The sequence below is a fragment of the Lissotriton helveticus genome, chromosome 2_1 (genome assembly GCF_964261635.1).
Source record: "Lissotriton helveticus chromosome 2_1, aLisHel1.1, whole genome shotgun sequence".
NCBI lineage: Eukaryota > Metazoa > Chordata > Amphibia > Caudata > Salamandridae > Lissotriton > Lissotriton helveticus.
Genome location: NC_136059.1, coordinates 518,408,611 through 518,422,495, shown reverse-complemented (window position 1 = coordinate 518,422,495; position 13,885 = coordinate 518,408,611). Strand labels below are relative to the sequence as shown.

General features: G+C 41.8%; 1 protein-coding gene across 2 annotated transcripts in view; it reads right to left on the bottom strand.

Annotated features, from left to right (window-relative positions):
* NLN (neurolysin) overlaps positions 1-13,885 on the bottom strand; it is a 290,543-nt gene that overhangs the window by 159,117 nt on the left and 117,541 nt on the right. For both annotated transcript variants that reach the window (XM_078675166.1, XM_078675165.1), the window contains exon 5: positions 41-143. In XM_078675166.1, the coding sequence (XP_078531292.1) occupies positions 41-143 (103 nt within the window). The remainder of the gene's footprint in view (positions 1-40; positions 144-13,885) is intronic.

The following is a 13,885-nucleotide window of genomic DNA, read 5'->3' as shown; positions in this document are numbered from 1 at the left end:
CTGCTAGTAGATGAAATGATACATCTGGAAAAATGCTCACCAAGTGCGTCCTTTGAGAAAATCAGGAATGTATTTTCGTCATTCAGATTTTTGTTGAAATCTATACAAAGATTGCTTACTTTTTTCTTTATTGATGTAATTTCCTGTAAAAAATAAAATTAGAAATGCAGGTTATTGTCTGGTATCACCTTATGCAAACTGTCATAGTTCCTCATCTTTATATCTACAAATGCATCCCTGCCATGGTTTCTCCTGCAAAAGCCTGCTCCTTTAAAAATAGGAGACTTCTGTTTGCCATTTTTCTGTAAATGGAGTTTTTCATTATCACCAGGGCTATTTATGTACGTATCGAGGCATGGTGAACATTTAGTAGTGACCAGTCTATTTTCCCTAAGGTTTTCTTTCTGATGCAGGATTACTGAGATAAAGGTCCCAATGTAGACTTGGAATCTAACTCCATCCTCACAGAGGTTGCAATGGTGCCTGGATGTGTTCCTCTCTTCAAGTTCCCAATTCTTTATAGCCAGCTATCTGGCTACAATTTAGACGCTGTGGTGTAAAGATGCGGAGGAGGCAGTATTTGTTTAAATTAAGGATTTATTTAGTCAAATCCAAGGACCCACTGGAGCACAAACAAAAGCGTCTAGATCAGATCAGCTCCAACCGCTTCTCTGATCTAGAACACAAGTCACATCAACATTCCCATTACATAAGCAACATTCTAAAGACACATAGCCATTCTAAGAATGACATCACAGGTAAAGTAAAATGGAAAAGAATATTACCACTTGTACCTTTTCCACAGATAAATAAAACAAAAATAATGAAAACAAAACAAAAGAAAAATAAACCAAATAGAACTAAATCCAGAACATAATCATCAAATCTTTTAGGCAAATTAACACATCTTTTAAGAGAAACATGTGAATCAGGAACAGAAGAGCAAGTACCAGCATCAACGTCAGAAGCAGAAGTATCCAAAACAGGATCAAGCTCTGAATCTGGAATAACATCAGAAGAAACAAACTGTTCCTTAGGTAAAGGGTTATGACAGGAATCATCAGGTAAAGGGTTATGACAGGAATCATCAAACCAGACATCCCCATCTTCCCCTTTATCAAAAAAAATTCTTGGCCAGGTTTCAAAACAACAACAGAACTTTTACTCCACCACCCTCTACCCTTGAGAAAAACAGTAGAATCAGAAACTTTTTCCACAATGAAGGGCTTACTGAACCTGGACATACCTTTGGGTGTGTGAGGGACTAACAATTCTAATCCAATCACCAACATTTACAATCTTCCCCTTGCAATGATGAAAATCATCATGATAAGACTTTCCTGACAGACGTGCAGAAGTGATGTTACCTCTAGCTTTAGAGACAGAAGACTCAAAACTCTCCGTCAAATTGCTTTTGTTTCTCAATTGAGGCAAAAATAAAGCTTTCGCTTGTCTGCCTCTCATGAGACAAAAAGGGGAAACCCCAGTGCTCGAATTAGGAGTCAGATGATAACTCCAAATTTTGTCTTTCAAAAAGTCAAAACCATCCAGATCACTCTCCAAAGCAGCTTGGATCCCCTCTTCAAACAATCTGTTGGCCCTCTCAACCTGACCATTTGAACGTGGACTATAAAGAGGAGCCCTCTTAGCAGGTACACCAAATTTTTTGAGAAATAATTCCATTTTGTTAGAGATGAACTGGACACAGTTGTCAGACCTGATGGAAATGGGAGCCCCTTCAATCCTGAAAACAAAGTCCAGAAAATTGATAACTGCATCAGTACTAGGATGCTCCACAAAAGAATAATGTAACCACTTGGAAAAGTCATCAATGAGAACAATCAAAAATCTACTTTCTCTTCCAAGACAATCATAAGGTCCAGAAAAATCAATGGAAAGTCTTTCCCAAGGACCAGCAGGAGCTTCACAAACAGACAAAGGTTCAGTGGAAACCTTCCAGTGCTTGTCAGACCTAACACACACCGCACACTTATCAATAAATTTCTCAACAGAAGCATCTAAAACAGGCCACAAATAGTGTCACTTGAGTAATCTCTTTGTACCTGAAACACCAGGATGCCCAGAATGCGCTAAACTGATGATCTTCTCCCTGAGACTACTTGGTGGAACAAATAACTAATTTCTTAATAAAATTCCATTTTCAATAGATAACTCATTCGCCACCTGAGCAAAACTTCTTAGCGAAGATTCAATACTTTTAACAGAGGGCCATCCATTAACAACATAATATTTAACTTTGGTCAACAAATTATCTCTACAAACATGATCGTTCCACTCATTCTCATCAATACCAAAATTGCTAGATTCCACCGCATCCAAAGCAGCCACAACACACTCATGCTGATCTGTGACTTCATCACAAGAATCATTCAAAGGAGGCAACCTAGATAAACAGTCTGCAGCAAAATTCTTTCCACCTGGAATATGCTGAATCTCGAAGTTAAACTCTTGCAGTCTCGCTATCAACCGAACCAACCTAGAAGATGCTCTACCACTCCTCACGCCATCCATCATGTAGACCAACGGCTTATGGTCTGTCTCCAAAACGAAAGGCCTACCCCACAAAAAATTCTACAACTTCTCCACAGCCCATACACAGGCTAAGGCCTCCTTTTCTATGGTACTATAATGGACTTCAGCTCCTCTAATGGCTCTCGAAATAAAAGAAAAAACTCTCTCCTTGCCATTAACCATCTGCGTGAAAACGGCACCCAAGCCAACAGTGCTTGCATCCACAGTTACAAAAGACCTCCCTTCAGGATCAAAAGTTTTAAGACCTGGAGCATTAGCAATAAGCTTAATCACCCCCTGAAAAGCTGAATCATGAACGTCCGTCCAAACAAATCTTGTACCTTTCTTCAAAAGTTGTCTAAGTGGTTCAACAACCAAAGCATATCCTTTAACAAATTTTGCATAGTATTCACTTAACCCAAGAAAAGAGCGTAAAGCATCCTTGTCCTGAGGCTTGCTTGCATTTTCGAGATTGCTAATAATATCTTTTTTAGGGAAAATCCCTTCCTGGGTAATCTTATGACCTAAATAATCAATTTCCTTAACAAGAAATTTACATTTCTCCCTGCTCACTGTCATACCTTTGCTGCTTAGAATCTTCAAAACTTTCTCCAATGTGACATTATGCTCATCAATAGACTTTGCAAAAATTAAGATGTCGTCTTGAAAAGACTGAACACCATCAACTTCACAAAAAAGGTTCTCAATTAGCTTTTGGAAAACACTGGTAGCAGATGCCAGGCCAAAAGGCATCCTCAAAAATCTAAATAACCCAAACAGAGTTATAAATGCCGTCAGATCTCTAGAATCTTGATCCAGAGTAACCTGATGATAGGCTGCTTTCAAGTCAATAATTGAAAAAAATTTCGCACCATTAACAGCAGCCAACATTTCTTGTATCCTAGGCAAAGGATAAGTTTCCACCACAATGTTTTTATTGAGAGATCGGAGGTCTACACACAGCCTAATTTCTTGATTCTTTTTAAGAGCAATAACGATAGCCGAAACCCATTCTGAGCTATCAGTAGGTTCTATGATACCTTGAGAACAAAGACCATCCAAATGTGATTTGAGCTTGTCTCTCACCCCAAAAGGTACCATACGAACCTTATGTTGCACAGGCAAAGCTCCTTTTTTAAGTTTAATTCTGTGAGAAAACCCTTTGACCTCACCAACAACATCCTCAAAAACATTTTTATATTTGTTCAAAATGGAAGACAAAGGATATTCCAAAGAAACATTGTTGATGGGCATTTCTCTCAATTGAATAGGATGATCAGATCCTGGACAAAGATTAATGCCTAGTTTACCAAGATCATACCACCCAACAATATTTTTCCCATCAATTGCAACATAAATTTTAGTAAAAATGATACGGGTCTCAAATTTTAATGACTCTTCAAAGAAACCTAACATTTTGATGTCAAAATTACCAAAAGCTTTAGGATTGATATCAGATTTAGCAAGTTTGACACCTTTCCATTTTTGATAAAGAATACATCTGATAAGATAGTCTCAGGCGAACCAGAGTCAGCCATAGCTTCAAACTCAATTTTAACAACACGAACTATCCCTAAAGGTGCTTTGAATGGAAGAGAAACACTGCTTATGTAACTATCAAAGGAGTCATCATAAATGGTAATGACCAAATTCTCCAACTCCTCATCAACATAAGAAACATTACTTATAGCAGAACTAGATTTCCCACCCTTTTTTTGAATCCTACATGAAAATGCAAGATGACCAATTTTACTACATTTGGTACACTTTCTTTTAAGAGCAGGACAAGTCGGACAGTTCGCCAAATGTGCTTTTGATCCACATCTAAAACAACTCAAAACTCTATTAGTTTGAAAATTACCCTTACTATGCATCTGAACAGCACAAACAGAGGTGTCATTAGTACTTTTGTTTTCATTTGCAGTAATAATCTTAGAAGACTCAATTGATCTTTCAATCCCTTTGGCTAAATCAATAACCTCCGCCAAAGTTGGATTGCGACAAGCTAGGAGTCGCTTTTGTACTTTTTTAGTTGCACAATTAAATACAAATTGATCTCTTAAAGCAGTATCAACATAAGCACCAAATTCGCAGTTTGCAGCTAATACCTTCAGAGCTGCTATATAATCCTCAACAGATTCATCTGGGAGTTGTTTCCTCTTATGAAAAGAATGCCTTTCAATCATAACGTTAGGTTCATCTTCAAATTGTTTCTCAAGTCTCGCAACAGCTTCAACGAAAACATTCCATCCTTCACCTCCTTCAACTGGTGGTGCAATGGGTATAAGATTCTTGAAAATCTCAATGGCAGCTGTACCCAAATAACTGAAAAGAATGGCTTTTTTCCTATCAGCAGAAAACTTTGTGCCATCAATAGCAACGATGTAATTTTCAAATGTGTCAAATCATTTCTTCCACCTTAGTTTTGGTTTTCCTGGTATTTGTAAAAATATAGAAGGTTGATTGCAGATTTGAGATGCTGCCATTTCAAACACTTAAATACACAAATTTAAAAAAAAAAGGAATATTAAATGTGTGCAGATCACAGTAGTAATAAAATAGCGATATGCACTTCTCAACATAAATAAAGTGTGCACATCACTGAAGTAAAAGAATACCTTTCAAATTGTGTGCAAATCACAGTAGAGATATAATTGTTATAAACAAATGAGTAAAACTTAATATTTTATGTGTGCATATCACAGTAGTAATAAATTAGTAATATGCACTTCTCACATAAATAAAGTGTGCATATCACTGAAGTAAAAGAACTGCTTTCAAATTGTGTGCAAATCACAGTAGTAACAACTGCAACTAGCACAAGTGAACATAACTGAAGTAATGAAAGAGACGTAGAATACTTCAGCTTACCACACCTGCACTTGTCGATAAGCACACTTAATGAATTATAAGCTTGAAATAAAAGTGAGCGAATCACTGAATTCGCAGGTAGAATTCTTCAAAAGTAGAAGTAGATTTCAGGTTGCCGCTTGAAAACGTTGCGAAAACAATCCCGTTAGACTGTTTAAATGAAGCCGATGTAAAAAACAGCTGATAGTCGAAAAATTGTAAAATGGCCTCTACGTTGCGTGAAGCGCTGCGTTTCAGTGATGCGGTTCACACACAAAATGGCAGTGACGTTGCGTGTTCAATGCGCTGCGTTCCAGCAATACAACGTGTCCCAGAAGTCCGTTGTGACTCACGGACGTCATCAAATTAAAATTTGCAGTAACGCGATCAGATCAACTGCCACTGAGACGCTTAGTGAAAAGCGACTGGAAAACCTTAATTTATTTAAAATTGACAGTACCTTAGGGTTTCCAAGAAAGCATCACCTTCAATAATTTCATGAACAGCACTTGAATAGGATTGCAGCGTAAGTCCGTTTCTTTTAAATAATTTTCTCGAAAGTTTAAAAACGCTTAAGATCACAGTGGGTCCAATATTTATTTTAAAAGAACCTTGTCGCCATTGTAAAGATGCGGAGGAGGCAGTATTTGTTTAAATTAAGGATGTATTTAGTCAAATCCAAGGACCCACTGGAGCACAAACAAAAGCGTCTAGATCAGATCAGCTCCAACCGCTTCTCTGATCTAGAACACAAGTCACATCAACATTCCCATTACATAAGCAACATTCTAAAGACACATAGCCATTCTAAGAATGACATCACAGGTAAAGTAAAATGGAAAAGAATAATATTACCACATGTGGCACAGTCTTTGCAAGTCGCCTTAATCTTCCACCACTTCCATTTTAGTGACTCATTCAACAACATCTTTCTTACCCACAGCTCGCTTATTTTTGCTAGAAGATATGCTATTCGGTTTAGTTCAACACCTGAGCCCTTTCAAGTATACAAGTAGACGTAAGACAACCCCAGCACATAGAGCTAGAATGCTGACGCAACAATTAGACTAAATCACAAGCATATGACATCTAGGTCCATCAAGGGAAACAAAGCAGAAGGCACAGATATTTCACAATATCACTTCTTCATTGGTTTTTGATTATCACAGATTAATTATTGAAGGTGGCAAACATAGAAAAAGAGTACATCCGCCACGCCTCAAATCGTAAATAGTGGAAACCTGAATCTTGCTGTATTGTTGGACTACCCCATATTTGTTTCATGCCCCAGTCAGCTCTTGCAGAGACTGTCAGTTAATTTTTGTGTCTGGGGTTATATTTGAAACGCTAAATACTATTTTCAAGGCATAGTAATAACTAGAGGAATGCCCTTATTTGTAATCTTTTTTAATCATGTTTCAACTATTGTTATTGTATATTGTACTTTATGATTTGTTTTTTTATGATCCATTTACCTGTGATTGAATAAAGAATTGAACTGTACTAGGGGAATGAACCAAAGTGATACACAGATAGGGGCATTCCCTGAGGTGATCAGAAGGATATGAGCTCCAATCTCTGCAAGACAGTCTTAACATTCCATCAATCCAAGATCAGTAAACTGAGTACAGTAAAGTAACATCTGTTATTTTCAGCATTAGGAATGGCAGAAATGTGGTATAAAGCACAATAAAAATAATTCATTATTATTAGTAGGTGCAGTGCTCCATTTCAATTACATTGGAAGTACTTCTATTACGCGAATATAGCTGTTTTATATAAATACAGAAAACCCATCAATCCATTGAACAATTATTCCAGCCAATATTGCATATTTGTGGCTTAAACCAAGTACTCATGGCTGGCAGCCACTGGTGAATGTATAGGACAGAACCTATAGCGCCCTCGCCTCTTCTCAACTCCATATTCAAATTAGTTGTTCTTGAGCACTTATAACTTCACAAAATTCTATAGGTCAATGTCTATTTGTGTCTGTTACTGTCACTGCCCTGTCCAATGGCTCAGAAACTGTTAGCCTTTCCTCCATTATTGCCTCCAACCACCCTTCAAAATACACTAAGGGGGCGTGGCCAAGACTCCGATGGAGTAAGATGCACATCACGTCCGCTCCGGCAGCCGGCCAAAAGCACAGAATAGCTGAAGGACCTCAGGGGGACAGCCTGGCCCTATCCTGATGATTGTTGGACCCCCCACCATAAGTTGTTCGACCATCGGTAAACAGCGGTCTCGAGCGGGGGCCGATAAGAGTTTGCCTCACCTGCCATCTTGGATCTAGTCCTTGTGGGGTTTGGACGGCCCGGCAGCGACTGGGGCACTGCTAAGGGGGCCTGACTGACCAGCTCTGCCATCCGGGGGCTGGCCTTACAGATCGGGGCTGCGGACGGGGCCCTGGCCGCCACCCGTGAACCTTTGATTACCGGCCCTTCTGAATCTGAAGCGGTCCCCTGGTGCTTGGGTGGGCTCGGGCGGACGTTCTTTGCCCGGGGCCGGTGGGGCGCCATATACCGGGCCTTCCTTCCGCCTGATTGTGGGTCCGTTGCGGCGGAGAGGGAGCCCTGAGAGACCAGTCTCCCCTCTGGTAGTAATGTAGCTGCCTGCGTCCGGCGGGCCTCCATCGAGCCACCATTATGTGGGCCTTCTCCCCATGAGCAGGGTGGTGAGATATTACCCTGGATGGCCTCCTCCTTCACACACGAATAACCATGGCACAGATTAAATGTCTTTCTCTCAAAGCGAAGGGGCTCAATGCACCTAATAAACAGTGAAAGGTTTGGCGCTACCTCCTGATTCAGCATTTCCTATAGGAAACTCATCTTCTACAGGCAGATACTACTGGCCAAGCGTGGGACTCTTCAACATCTAAAACAGTGGGGCTGGCCATTCTCCTTAAACCGGACATACACATAAAGGTAGTTTGGATGGTCCGTGATAAGGGAGGACGTTATTTGAAGCTTAATATATTAATAACAGACCCCTTACATTGATCAACATGCATGCTTCTAACCATTTTAAATGTTTTTAGTGAACAAGGGAACCCACTGAGTAACCAAGGACCAGGAGTATTAGTTTATAAGGCAACAAAGGTCCTTGACAATTTTATGTAGGGACTTGAAATGATTATAGGCCAGAATCTGCGCTATAATGATAAGGTGTCCAGTCTGACCCTTTTTAATAATCAATACAAAAAAATTAAACAAGATTTACAAAGCACACAAATTTACAGTGGGACACAATCCTGCATCCAATACACAAAACCATAAAACATGACAAACCATGTTTACAAATTAAATGTATCTCAGGCAAAGTTAGAAAACTAGTGAGACGCTAATGAGGTAACAAAATCACTCTAGCTGTACTGATGTAGTATAGCACAATTGGGTCACACAATGGAGAGCTAGTGCATAACTACATCAACTGTCGAAGGCGTTTCGATCCCATTAAAAATGAAGGATCATCATCAAGACTGACAATGTTTTGCCTGAATTATAAGCCTGTAAGGGAACAGGGAGACAAGGAACACAAGGGACATTGTTTAAAAACTTCCCTCAAAGAACGATTCTGACCGGATTTTCAGACCATGCTTTAAGTGAAAATCTGCCATACGTGAGTGTACTGTGACAAGCACTCCAAGGCATACATGGGTGAATTTTTTCGTGGTTGGAGGTGAAAATCACTGGTGTGACTAGTGGGAAGGGCCATGTGGGTGACCTATGACAGAGGGAATCGAATTGACATGATTACCTGGACAATTGCGATGAGTCCAAGGCGTCTATTATCGAGCAACGAGTCTTTTAGGGTAGCCCCTCTCTCTTAATTTGTTTGAAAGGATTGAAGCTTCCTTAAAGTAATCTTCTTTCGCATAACAATTTCTTCTTATGCGCAAGAATTGTGAATAGGGCAAAGAGTCCCTCAATGCTCTCGGGTGATTACTATTGTAGCTTAGCAATGTGTTTCCAACGTGGTCCGCAGAGCAGTCAAAAGGGCATGGTACTGTCCTCGGGAAGCCCTACTTTGCCCCAATCAAAAACAAACTAGCAAGAAAATAGCATGTGTGACCACCTTTTCGCCTGTCTCTAATGCCCTCAAAATATGCATAATACGGACACTGGCCCATATTGAATGCTGGATCACTACAAATTGACCGCCCAGTTTTTGCCTTTAAGAAAAGTTCCAATCTGAAGGACCATCTGGTCAGGGCTGCACTACCTATCCCACCCCCACGAACAACAATAGATTCCATTTGGAATCAAGCACCCCTCGTAGGACACGCCAAATGTGGGTCATGTACTGTGTGTGACCTGACTATGGAAGGTAAATGCTTCATCTTTAACAACGTTACATTCCAAAGCAAAACTTTCACTAACTGCAATACTAGTGATGTGAATTACTTAATTGAATGTCCGTGTCATTTACTGTATGTTGGTCAAACCGTGCAAAAAGTAAAGACAAGAATATGCCAGCACCGCAGCAGAATCCGATGTAAGACTTTGACTGCCCCCTTGGTCGACCACTTCATCGAAAAGGGACATACCGAGGATGACCTGAAATGGACTGTCCTAAAATCATTGAAATTGCCTCCGCGTGGAGGTGACATGGCGCGCCTACTCAATAAAGAGGAACTAAAAATGATTATACTTCTGGACAGAATTAGAAGTGGACTTAACCGTAATGAGGATTGGACCTCACTCCTGTAAACCAGTGGTTCAATTTTCTGTAAACCCATGTCTGTCTAACATTACAGCTGCTAATGTTAAAAGTCACTTGCATGTTCACTGTACCATTTCTTTTAACTAATTGCCCTTCTATCACGTTCAACAGCACTAACAATGGAAATTGTTTCCCAGTCACTGCGTTCCTTCCAATTATCCCGTTGTAGTAGGAACTTTAGTGCGCCAACCTCCCACTCCCCCTCCAAGCCCTGGACGTACAATATTCCTCACACCACTCCAAGATGGCCGACCCACTCTCAAGTGATCACTTCCTCCCCTCCCAACATGGCCACCTAGCCCAGCGCGTCGCCACTTCCGCTTATTGCGGCGCTGGTACAGATTCCTTAAAACCGGCTCTCCACCAAGAGGTTGGTTCCCTGACCGGCGTGATCCCAGCCCGCTTGGAGCCGTGATCTGAATTATTGGGTGAGTTCCCCACCAGCTCTGGTAATTACAATCAGATCGATCCCTATGCAAGCGCTACAGCCTTTCCCTTGACTTGTCCCATTAGGTTCAGACACCATTCCTGAGAGCGGTTCCTGGTTATTTGAAATCGGAACTACATTGTCTAAAATACAGGTATGTCCCCCTCTCTATATTTAGTTACCCCACATGCACTAGCCAGAAGTCTTACAGTTCCAATAACGGAGCGTTAATTCCTCCATAGAAACGACCATAACGTCGATTCCACCCGAACTGGGGCCATCCACGACCCTCGTTCCAACTGCCCGATGCCACGATGATTGGCAAACCCCCAGGATCCAAGTCTCTTGTGTCTTCAATTTAGACGCAGGTATGTACCCTAACTTTAGGTTCTGGCTTACCGATCCACTAGGATCACCCAGTCCTCACCGTGTCCCTATATCTCCACAGAACCCCATCGAGGGCTGGAAAGCTTGTTATTCATTACTCGATAATAGACGCCTTGGACTCATCGCAATTGTCCAGGTAATCATGTCAATTCGATTCCCTCTGTCATAGGTCACCCACATGGCCCTTCCCACTAGTCACACCAGTGATTTTCACCTCCAACCACGAAAAAATTCACCCATGTATGCCTTGGAGTGCTTGTCATAGTACACTCACGTATGGCAGATTTTCACTTAAAGCATGGGCTGAAAATCCGGTCAGAATCGTTCTTTGAGGGAAGTTTTTAAACAATGTCCCTTGTGTTCCTTGTCTCCCTGTTCCCTTACAGGCTTATAATTCAGGCAAAACATTGTCAGTCTTGATGATGATCCTTCATTTTTAATGGGATCGAAACGCCGTCGACAGTTGCTGTAGTTATGCACTAGCTCTCCATTGTGTGACCCAATTGTGCTATACTGCATGAGTACAGCTAGAGTGATTTTGTTACCTCATTAGCGTCTCACTAGTTTTCTAACTTTGCCCGAGATACATTTAATTTGTAAACATGGTTTGTCATGTTTTATGGTTTTGTGTATTGGATGCAGGATTGTGTCCTACTGTAAATTTGGGTGCTTTGTAAATCTTGTTTAATTTTTTTGTATTGATTATTAAAAAGGGTCCGGCTGGACACCTTATCATTATAGCGCAGATTCTGGCCTATAATCATTTCAAGTCCATACATAAAATTGTCAAGGACCTTTCTAACCATTCTAAAGACACATACATTAGAAACCTATTAAAGTGACTGGTCTATGGAGGAGTCGGGCCTGCTCCTTCTTGGTTTAACTTAGTTTGGGACCCATGCTTGGTTCGCAGTACATACTCCTTCTAGGGTACTGGGGCTATGTCCACAGCGGTCAAACAGGGACGACCGTGGGCCTTCTAGATGCATGGCGTTATGCAAAACCAGAAACTGTGGATTATACTTTCTATTCGCATGTCCATCGATCTTACTCTAGTATAGACCACTTATTTTTATCTCAATAACTTATTTGCTCGCTACAGTCTGCCAATATATATTGATCTCGGACAATGCCATCTGGAAATCGCCCTGGCTAGCCTGGGTGGGACATTTCGCTTCGTGCCCCGTTGGAGGCTCACCCACACATCTTACGGGATCAGGCCAACGTAGCTAAAATATGTCAGGTAATCCAAATGGATTTTGAAACAAATGATCTTCCAGACACTAGTGACCATGTACTTTGGGATGCGTTTAAGGCAACCATCTGAGGCGTTATTACTTCAATTTCAATTGCCTCTCCCAAAATATTAAGGCATTGGAGAGACAGGAGCATGCTACAATCTCCAGACAGCGTCAAAAACGCCTAGCCTCCCTCCGGGGCAAATTAAAAGCAATACGGGTAATTAAAGCTGACAACTCTCTCCTTGCTCTGAAACAAAAGTTCTATGAAGGGGGCAATAAGGTGGCCTCCTTATTGCCTCGTCGGCTCCATATGTGCATTTCTCAGAACAATATCTACAGGATCGAGATCAACAGAGGACAAAGGGCCAAATCGGAAGCAGATAAACAACGGGCTTTCTGCACCTTCTTTTCGTCTCTCTACGACCGGGGTGAAGTTGCCCAGGAGGAGATCAAGCCATTACTCACCTGGGCATCGCTGGATCCTTCCTATGTTCAGCAACTGGAGGATCCGATTACTCTAGAAGAACTTCAAAAAGCATTAAAAAGCTACCCGTTAGGTAAATCTCAAGGCCCCAATGGCCTCACGGACTCTTTCTACTGTCTTTTTCTCCCCCAGCTCCAAACCCCGATGCTTTGACTATTTAACTCCTTTACCAACACTGCCAGTGTGAACCCTACTATGGCTAGGGCAGAAATAGCCCTTATCCCTAAATCGGGGAACGACCCGACGCCCTGTGCCTCCTTCCGCCCCATCTCTCTCCTTAACATCGATGTCAAAATATACACCCACATTTTGGCACATCGCCTAGCACCATTCCTTCCTGGCTCAGTTGATCCAGACTAGACAGGCTTCATTCACCAAAGACAGGGGGCGGACAACATCAGGCGGATAGCCCACTTGGTGGAGACGGCCCATCTGTGTAATATCCCAGCATTTTTGTTTTCTCTTGATGCTGAGAAAGCGCTCAACAGGGTTGATTGGACATTCCTCAGAGCGGTTCTGCGGAGGATAGGACTGGGACCGGTTATGACGTCTCGCATAACGGCCTCTTATATGTCACCCTCAGCACAAATTAGAGTTAATGGCCTACTAGCCCTCCCGATCCAGATCCACAGGGGAACTCACCGGGGATGTCCCTTGTCCCCCTTGCTCTTTACCCTGGCCATAGAACCCCTGGCGATTACTATACGGTAGCAATTGCATATGCTACTTACCAGTATGCATCTGTTCTTGGCATGTAGGGCTGCTAACATTCATATCTGTAGCATAGATCGCCGCCTAGTGTTGGGTCCGGATGATTGCACATTGTTGTCCTGGAAGAGTCTTCGAAGTATCACGAGATAGGTGGCTCCTCCCCTGGACTACAGTGCGCATGGGCATCGACTCCATCCCCAGATTGTTTTTAGCCATTGTGGCAAAGATGGAGTGTAACAGTGAAAGTGATGGCCATGCTAGAGATTAAATGCAAGAAAAGTCTGCAGCCGCTACGGGCGCCGGGGAGGAGGGCGGGCGATATGAATGTTAGCAGCCCTACATGCCAAGAACAGATGCATACTGGTAAGTAGCATATTCAGTTCGAGGCATGTGGGCTGCTAAATTCATATCTGTAGCATAGAATACATAGCAGTCCCTCCATTAACGGCGGCCGCCCGTGCCAGCTGCAGAAGTCTGAAAAGTGTTTTAAGAACAGCCTGTCCTACAGCTGCCTGCTGTTTGGAA